At 33.9% G+C, this 10,133-nt stretch overlaps 1 protein-coding gene across 3 annotated transcripts; it reads right to left on the bottom strand.

Moving 5' to 3' along the window:
- On the bottom strand, positions 1 to 10,133 carry LOC140434072 (uncharacterized). 3 transcript variants are annotated; one of them, XM_072522083.1, is made up of 3 exons: positions 9,754 to 10,131; positions 1,731 to 4,128; positions 1 to 223 (listed from the first exon to the last, which is right to left on the bottom strand). In XM_072522083.1, the coding sequence occupies exon 2, from the start codon at positions 3,957 to 3,959 to the stop codon at positions 1,734 to 1,736; it is 2,226 nt and encodes a 741-aa protein (XP_072378184.1). In that variant the 5' UTR covers positions 3,960 to 4,128; positions 9,754 to 10,131; the 3' UTR covers positions 1 to 223; positions 1,731 to 1,733. The 3 variants fall into 3 exon arrangements, with proteins under 3 accessions (XP_072378184.1, XP_072378185.1, XP_072378186.1); XM_072522084.1 differs by lacking the exon at positions 9,754 to 10,131 and adding an exon at positions 9,022 to 9,701; XM_072522085.1 differs by lacking the exon at positions 1 to 223 and having other exon boundaries at positions 1,727 to 4,128; positions 9,754 to 10,133.

Raw genomic sequence — 10,133 nt, 5'->3', positions numbered from 1 at the left:
AACACTTTTCGACAGTTATATTTTTTATTTATATACAAATATAATATGACAAGGACTTAATACAATTCTTAATTCTACATTACATTTTATATATATTACATTATTTTTTACATAAACAAAACCAACTTTTCTGTCTTGAATTAAGGGTGTTTATGTCTAAACTGCCATTCGAATTACGTGTTTCTTTATATACGTTGGAAACTACAACTGCATTTTATTTTAACTGAAACATAAAAGATTTTGTTTAAATATTCAATAGGACCCATTTAACTCAATAAGTTCCGCCGAAAATTTTGCAAAAACGAATAAATCAGCTCATATCATAACAATGGCTCTTAAATATGATCGTGAAGTTCTTCGACTTCCGCCCTACCATTGCCACTATAATGCAATTAAGTTAGTTTGGGGTATAGCCAAAATTTTTTAGGATAAACATGCATCCAAAAGAACAGATGACGCTAGCGTTCTTAGTTTATGGAAAGAATCGCTAGAACAAATAAAGGCAGAACAATGGCAAAATTGTATTAGACATACGGAAAACATAATCGTTCAGTCTTTTCAAACCGAGCGAGTTATAGATGAGGTCTGGCCTCTAATTATTCGGATAGACAATTCAGATAGTGACGACTTTGATAGTGAAATATCAGACAGTGAATAGGACAAATCGTTTGCTAAAAAGAAGTAACAAAAAAGCGTTTTGGGAATTAAATTCGGACTTTGTGGTCTTGTAGTTAAACGATAAAGTACCTTCGGTCTAATTACTGGACTGCATACTCTCAATAACTTTGGTATTAATTACTGGACTACACGTGTTTAAACCTTTTGTTTTGCTGAAAACTCCGAAGTGATTTAGTGCCAATTTGTTTTTCTAGGTTATATTTAATACAGTGTCTGCAGAAAGTAAGATATTTGGACCAACCCAATGCAGCGATGGTTTGTGAAAAATTAAAATGAACCACGAGCTGGATGAACTAATGCAGAGCGCAGATATTGTTAGATTTGTAAAGTCATAAAGACTAAACTGGCTTGGTCACCTAGAAAAAATGCCAGATAATCGAGCTGTAAAAGTAAACAAGAAAACAGAATAAGAGGAAGGCCCCGTAAAAGATGGAAAGAAGACGTAGAGAGGGATCTTAAGACCATGAACATCAGGCAGTGGCGAAGGAAAGTATCCGACAGGGCAGAATGGAAGGACATTGTTAAGCAGGCCAAGACTCACAAAGGGTTGTAGCGCCATTAGAAGAAGTCTGCAGAAAGTAAAGTCTTGGATGTATTTTATTCAAATTTGAACATACCAGCAACTTATAGAGACCTTGATGAACATTTGATGTCGACAAATAATTTCGAGTATTCGAAATTCCGTCCCACTTATTTTAACACGCCCTGTATATACATATTATATTCATTTTATTTGCCTTTGGTACAGTAAAATCCAATATTACTACTGAACATAAAATACAGGAAATTAAATATTTTTAATTTTCAAGCAATCGGAATTAAATATTAACGCCCCACTGCTCATATCTTAATTGCATGTCGGCCGTCATAGAGTAAAAGGACTTTACTAGCGTAATCTGTATTTTAGACACATGGGTTATTGAGTGGTTTATTCCAAACATATTTTATTTAAAATTGATTATTTTGCAAATTTATCAGAAATCGAAAGAGCAATTATTTTTTAAAAAATAAAACAGATTTAGCCTACATTTTTAATACAGAAAATGGCTTACCAATTAACCTGGAAACATCTGCATGGGAGTGTGTAATTTTATTTTCAACTGCTGTCCACCAGCTTTAATTTTCATGCTGTATTTCTTTTCAAGATAAACGGCGTCACTCTCATTCATAAATACGCGTATATACGTTGGAGTCTTGTTTACTACAAGCCAGTGCTTCGTCTCTATACCAGGATTTTCAGCTGCTATTTGTATAAGAATAACAGCTGCTGGTAACATACACTTACGAGAGAAACAAATCGTAGCTCCAACATTACGTTGCAATTTCTTCGGATTTTCATCAATTTTCCAAGTTCTCATTGACTTACCATTGTATCGCTTTAACTTTGGGACCAGTTTATCTAGCCACTTTTTCGTGAACCAATCTTTACATACGACCAAACATGTTCCTTCATCGGTGTTAGTGTGTTCAATATCTAACCCTAGGATACCGTGCTGTTCAACGTGTCTATTTAATAAAGCTTCAAGAACTGTAACTTCTAATTTAGCAAATCGTTCTATTGGATATCCTTCAGGAACAATCAATGTCTTTATTTTCATGTCATCGTCTATTTCCATAGATGATTCTGGGCGATTTATGTCACCGTTAAATGCATTTAATTCATGGCGAAATTGATTTTTCTCACTGTTAAAAGTGCTTCTTCCAGTTTCACTTGGCAAACGACTTCTTTCACTTCCGAAACGGTTGTCCTCATCGAATTTAGGACGCAGTTGATTTCTTTCAGTGCTGTAAGGATTTCTTCCGCGTGTAAAAGGGCTTCTTTCTCGGTTTCCGCTTTTAACAGGGCTTCTTTCTCGATTTCCACGTGTAAAAGGGCTTCTTTCTCGATTTCCGCTTTTAAAAGGGCTTCTTTCTCGGTTTCCGCTTTTAAAAGGGTTTCTTTCTCGGTTTCTGTTAGTAAAAGGACTTCTTTCTCGATTTCCACGTGCAAAGGGGCTTCTTTCTCGGTTTCCGGTCGTAAAAGGGCTTCTTTCTCGGTTTTCGCTTTTAAAAGGGTTTCTTTCTCTGTTTCCGCTTTTAAAAGGGCTTCTTTCACGGTTTCCACGTGTAAAAGGGCTTCTTTCTCGGTTTCCGGTTGTAAAAGGGCTTCTTTCTCGGTTTCCGCTTTTAAAATGGTTTCTTTTTCTGTTTCCGCTTTTAAAAGGGCTTCTTTCACGGTTTCCACGTGTAAAAGGACTTCTTTCTCGGTTTCCGCTTGTAAAAGAGCTTCTTTCTCGGTTCCCGCTGTTAAAAGGGCTTCTTTCTCGGTTTCCGCTTTTAAAATGGCTTCTTTCTCGGGCTCCACGTGTAAAAGGGCTTCTTTCTCGGTTTCCGTTAGTAAAAGGGCTTCCTTCTCGGTCATTAGCAAAAGGGTTTTTTTCAGCGGGATCAAAACGTAAGTGTATTTCATTTCTGGAAGGAATTCTTCCTCCGGTTTCTTGGCGAAATTGACTCCTCTGACTGACGACAGAATTGGTTCCAAGGATTTCCTTTCTGTCGTTAGTAAAAGGTATTTTCTCACTGGCGAAAGTGGAGACTGGATTACATTCAAAAGGATTTCTTTCATGAAAGCTATTTGATTTATTTTTTCTTTTCCTTTTTTTTATTCGAGCAGAGGGTTTTCTGTTATCTGCGGTAGACTTAAAGGGGTTGTACTCCCCGTCAAGAACCGAATTATTTACACAAGCAGACGGTTTTCTATTATCTGAGGTAGTTTTAAAAGGATTGTGCTCACTGGCAAATGCCGAGTCATTTCCATTAGCGGACGGTTTTCTACTATCTGCAGTAGTTTTAAAAGGGTTATACTCACTGGCGAATGTTTCACTCTTTTCACGTTTGTCAACTTCACAAATTAAGTTTGCTTCAACTTTCTGATATAGAGAGCCCTTAGGTGGAGACATGTCCCTCTTACTCGTCTCCCTATCTCCTTCCTCCTTTAACGACTGGGCATCTTGCTCGTTTTCTTCGGTTTTCGGCCAAATGTCTTCATCGTTATCATTCGCTGAGATATTTAGTTCCTCACCAGGTAAATCAGACATCAATACCTCATTTACTACATGACTGTCGCGGCTATTGTCTTCTTCATATAATTCTGAGAACTTCAACACTTCTGGCAAGTCCTCATCAGTCTCTGGAGATAGGGACTCATCCCATAGATCTAAATTTAACTTTTTTGTTTCATCTGAACTATTTTCGGCTGCATCTTCGTTGGATTGATCTTCAGAATTAGATATGGAGCTCATCACTTTTATTCAGAAAGACGCGTTAGCTCTTCTTAGCACCACTTGACTAAGATCAATATCTGCCTGTCAATTTTCAGGCTAGTCAATTTCTATTCTGTCGTTAATAGTCATCCGTTTCCTAAGAACTGCTGTGTTATCTACAATTTTATTGTTGAAATTCTTGATAGTTCTGAAAGTAATAAAATTTATTAAACAAGGTCTTATTTATCAGATTAAAATATTATGTTCAAAAACTGCCATTTTAATTAGTTGCGATCTAAAACCCATTCAGACATCGTCTGAGGGTCAACAGCAACCCCTATTGGGAGTCTTATGTTGCTATGTAGATTATCCGAGAAATACATAAATATCACCACATAACATATTTTTAAATAAAATGTAAGACCTATTAAATTTTGTACCATCTAAATGGTTTTTACCCAGGTATTTAATGACTCAACTCATGTGCACCGAGTAATTTCTTTCAATGCCAAGAAAGAAATTTTTTTTCAAGTAGTTTAAACAACTTAGTTTGGCAAAATTCCAGTTAAAAGTGACTGATTAAACAACATGCACAAGGGTTTACTCAAAGTATAAACACGCTTTATGAGAAAATGAAAAGGAATCTTATCAGGGCCATAGCTCCAGTTAACCTTTAAAATTTGAATATCTAAGAATACCTCTTACAAGAGTTATATTATAGACAGGAAGAATGTTAAAAGCAGCTAAATGATCAGAATCAGAAAGGTTACAAACATTCAGGTTTTAATTAGTGAAATCAGAAGAAAAATGTGGTGCAAAAAGGTTAGCTTTACTAGATCCAGTATTACAACACTTCTAAGAACAAATTATTGGGAATACCATAGTTTTTTCTAAATGAGTTTAGATTCCAGAATTGTTTAGCATCATAATGGATATTTTGGTCCAAAAGAGGAATATAAACTTTATAAGTTTATATCTAGTCTAGTCAAGTTTTTGCATTGAGACTGTAAATTAGAAAATACAACGTAGTTGTTGTGGGAATGAGATTTTTGAAGTTCATATGAGTCTTCTTTTTTCCAATATGAAATGTTTGAGATAGGGTCATTAAAATAATGATTATGATATCGAACCATGCAACGAAGACTATAGTAACTCAAAAAAACGCTTGACGTTTACTGACCCTCACTCCTGCAGGCGAAAACTATAGTAAGTTGAGTTACTGTAGTCTTCGTTGCAAGGTACAGCAGAAGGTATTGCAAGTTTGACTTACTATGGGTTTCACCTCATGCTTACTTGTAGGTTATGTTTGTTATATACTACTATAAAGATTTAAAGTAGCTCCTCTGTGAAAATAATCATTTTTAACGCGAATTAGAATGAAATCAAGAATACAAAAAATTTTGCACAATGCAAAAAACTTATGTGAAAAACAATCATCAGATTCAAGTAAGTTATTAATTTTATTTCTTGTTTTTTACTAACATCATCATCATCATTGGTGCTACAGCCCTATAAAAGAGCCTCGACCTTCCCAAGTCTATTACGCCAGTCAGTTCTATCCATTGCCAACTGTTGCCACTTTGCTGCGCCTATTTGTCTACCATCCTCATCTACACCATCCCTCCATCTGAGTTTTGGTCTACCCCTACTTCTACTTCCCACAGGTTGTGACATAAGGATTCTTCTAGGAGGGTTGTTCTGCTGTGATCTTGCCAGATGTCCTGCCCATCTTAGTCTTCCTATTTTTATAAAGGATACTACGTCTTTACCACCAAATATATTTTTATATCTGTGATATATCTCGTAGTTGTACCTCTTTCTCCAAACACCATTTTCACAGATGCCACCAAATTTTCTTCTCAGGATCCTTCGTTCAAATATAAGCAGGAGATTTTCATCTACCTTGGAAATGGTCCATGTCTCCGACCCATATGTCAACACTGGTTGTATAAGGGTTTTGTATATGGTTATTTTTGTTTTTTGGCTCAAGTTTCTGCTTCTCATATGTCTACTCAGTCCAAAATAGCATTTGTTTGCTAGGATTATTCTTCGCTTGATTTCTTCCGTCATGACATTCTCCTTGGTGATCAGGGAGCCTAAGTTTTTTACTAACATGAATTATTATTTTAGAACCAGAAGAACATTCGAAAACAGTATGCCCTTCTAGCACATGTACATTACAATCTATGAAACGACAACCAAGTTTACTTATGCCTGTAAAATTAGCAAATAATGTACCAGTGAATTTAGGTATGTTCATTGCTTTTATTATTTATTTATTTTAACTGGTCTTTTTTTTAGAATAGGATGACTCCCGAATCACAGAATTTACTTGTGCTAGTGAAGTACCCATTGTATCAGATGCAGGAACTTCATCGTATGATACAGCCTTAGTTCCCAGCAACCACTCTACACACAAGCAAAGCAGTGCTCATAATGCACAATCAGGTACATCACTATTACTTAATATAACTGTTGATAACACCAACAACTTTACTTGGAACTTGTCAGATAGTTCAGATCTCGATCCTAATTATGAACCGGAACCAACATCAGATTCTGACTTATCTAATATGCCAGATACTGAAGTTAAAAGTCAAATTAAGGGTGTCAACGTCTGTAGATAGAAAGCGTATAAGAAATACAAGTGGGTGGCTTGATGTGAAGGCTAAGAAGGATTTAAAGGTAGGTATCAAACACAAAAACTGTAAGGGTCAACTTATTCCTGCCAGACAGATGAAGAATCCATGCAAAGAAGCCTGTAGAAATAAATGTCGAGAGAAAATAAGTGAGGAAAATAGGAAGATATTGTTTGAACAATTTTGGAAAATTGGTAATCACTCTAGACAATGGGATTACATAGCAAGATACGTTAAGAAAGAGGATAAACAGCAAGTGAGAAAAACAGACGGCAAATCAAGACGAAATTTCTCTAGAAAATATTTGCTTGCTCTTAACAACAACGACATACCGGTTTGCAAAGTTATGTTTCTCATTACTTATGGAATATCCGAACAGTGGATAACAACCGCTTTAAGTAAAATTGGAAACAGTGGATCCCTTGAGGCAGATAAAAGAGGGAAACAGGCTACAAGACCAAATAAAATTTATGAAAGCATCTTAAACTCGATACGACATCACATTCAACTTTTTCCTGTGGTGCCTTCCCACTACACCAGGCAAAAGTCAACAAAAATGTACTTGAAGGAGGGTCTTAACGTTGGAATAATGCATCGATTGTACTTAGAATATATGTAAGAGAGAAATGTAGTTCAAATAGTTCATCGATTCCTAAAAGCAGGACATACACAAAACGAAGGAGACAGATGCATGCTGTTATTGAAAATGCCAAAAAGCGGCAATCAGCAATATACACCCCTGATCAATGGATCATGTTGATTCGCATGGCAAAAGTGTCTGGAAAGCCATACATTGTAAAAGAAATGGCACAAAGTGACTTTTGTAGTTTAAACCAAAAGTTGAAATTAGAAAATTGGGATAAAGATAATGATAAAGAAAAGGTAAAGATAAGCAAAATTAAAGAAGTGCACTTTTTATGAGATATGCCTCATAAAATGAAGTTCAAATATGACTATGCCGATGAGCTGAAAATAATAACTTTAAAAAAGATTAAAAGAAATACAATAAAAAACGATAATTCTAAAGAATTACCTTGACTGTATATAAGCTTGCTTCCAATAAATGAGAAAAAATTGAATGGTTTACTTGATTTATGTAAACCCAGAGGAAACAGTCTTCCTAGCATTCTTGAGGTTTACCATGAGTTTTATTTTTCCCTTAAAGCCGAGAATGGGACGAAAATACAAAAGGGACAGATTATTAAAACTAGTGAAAATAATATGGAAGCAGAAAGTGACAATAATGAAGAATATGAACAAGATTCTAATTTCAGTTATTCCGATTAGTTCTAGGAATGTTTTTTATTAACATTTATTAAACAGTAATGTTTTCTTTCAATAAATCTGTTACTAAATCTAGAGTAACTTTTTTTTTCCTAAAATACTTCGACGAAAACTATATTAAGTCTTCAAAATTTAGCAGAAAAACAAGTTTTCTTGTTATGTTTAATTTGTGAAATCCCTTAAAACCCTTTACATAATAATATATCAGAAATTTAAGTGTGTAAGACGTATTTCTTACAAAAATAACGCCATTTCTTAGAGCGAAATCTTTGCGAAAAATTTTCAAATGCGATTACATATGTCAGTTCAACCAAAAGTGAGTTACAATAGTTTTCGTTGCATGGGTCGATATATAGAAGGTGAAGTGCACATGCAGAATCTGTTTTTCTATTATTTAAAGCCCTATTGTGTTCTGCTCTCTGTTTATTATAGTTCTACCAGTTTAAGCGATGTATGTTTCATGACTGTCCAAAAACTTATATCAGTCTAACTGGGAGGACTTTTATCAAACTTATAGAACATAAAAGCACTTTCAATAATAGAAAAACAGATTCTACATGTGCCCTTCACCTTCAATAATCATTCTTTTAATGACCAATTTCAAATTCTCCATATTCAAAATAAAGGCCTTAAGCTGCCTTTATTAGAATCTATGGAGATTAATAAATTAAAAAATACAGATATAATTCTGAAATACTAACTCAAGACAAAACAGCTCTCCCGTATTCAACTTATTCATTTAAAGACTATAAAGCATAGGCATACAGGAAAAATATGTCACTGTAAAAATTATACTGAAACAGCTGTAATGATAATAAATTACAATAAATTTTGTGGAAAACAAAAGTTTTCAATATTTTATTCACAAATGAAGTAACCTTTAAAAGAAATGGTTTTACAGTGCCCCATAATACTCATATTTGGCAAAAATTGCTTAAGAAAGCTGTACTCTTCATCATTAAAACGCATTTTGATTTCACAGTTCATTCTACACAAAATGTGCCAATAAACATTTTTGTTTAGAATTATCTCAGCTACATTTTTTTCTATACCATAACATATTCTTGGGAAATATGTACCTACCAAACTATTTTGAAAAATACATAAATATATTCTCAAGTTATTAATATCATTATCATTTATTATATTACAATATTATTTATCAGTCCATTACTTACATTGTAGTCATTTCTAACCCTCAACTTCACACTTTCAAAACATAATGTAGTTAGGAATTGTTTCCTCTTGTCATAGTTTTAACAAACTTGAAGAGTTATACATTCAGTCATTGTTAAATTTAATTTTTCCTCATATAACTGAGTCACCTCTTCCTCATCTCTTTTTAACCTACATTTTTATGTGTTGAAGCAAAGTTATCTATAATCTGATACAATTTTTTTTATCCATTTTATTGTAATGTTTATATGTTCGTCTGCTTACTGAATCTTTCCTAAATTTCCTTCTAAAGTCATATTCCATAATTCATCTATTCTTAATCAATTTTTATCAATCTTCTGCACTGTCTTATTATAGAAGTTCCATTTGCCAAGATACTTGTTTCTCTCATAAAGTATTTTCTGTAAATAGGGTATCAGCATTAAAAACAGAGGAGAAAATACATCCCTTTCTTACAGATTTGAACAACTCTCAGTCTACTTTACTTTTAGTCATTAGCATGACCAAAGAAAATATAATAAAAAAAACTTATCCTGTAGTTTTACCATTTAGACTATGTTACTATTGTTACTGATGATTTATCTATTTTAATTCAATTTCATTAGTACAAAATATATTCCTATAAACAAAAAATAGAAGAAACAGCTTCCCGTCATCTATTCAAAACCTTACATCAACTAAAACAAATAAATATTTAAACACTTTTAATAAACGATTTCATTTTTAATACTCACAATTAATGTGATAAATCCTGTAAATGTCAATCTTTATTCTTTAAGCATTGATAAAATATCAAATCAAACGCCAATTGTGAACACAATTCACAACAAGAACAATCGTCATTGGTTCACAATCACAAAGATCACAACCATTAATAATATAGTATGTGATGATACAGATCACAACATCGAGTTAGATTAGAATCTAATTAAAATCATAACATAACCCTCAAATCTGCCCTCCACTTCCACTTTCCTTGTCTAAAAGATAAACATACGCACATGAGCGCTCCCTAGTGTTACAGTCATGAACGGAAATAAAATATAGTTCTCAAACTGCACAGCACGCAGCACACTCCAATCTAGCAGTGCCCAGTGCCAGTCCCGTGATAACC

This window comes from Diabrotica undecimpunctata, chromosome 2 (genome assembly GCF_040954645.1).
Source record: "Diabrotica undecimpunctata isolate CICGRU chromosome 2, icDiaUnde3, whole genome shotgun sequence".
In the NCBI taxonomy this organism is placed as follows: Eukaryota; Metazoa; Arthropoda; class Insecta; order Coleoptera; family Chrysomelidae; genus Diabrotica; species Diabrotica undecimpunctata.
Note: the sequence above shows the minus strand (reverse complement) of the source record. Positions and strands in the feature narration are given on the sequence as shown.

What these genes read in the sequence shown, in the direction of transcription:
- LOC140434072 (XM_072522085.1), bottom strand. Translation starts at nt 3,959, where the DNA reads ATGAGCTCCATATCTAATTCTGAAGATCAATCCAACGAAGATGCAGCC.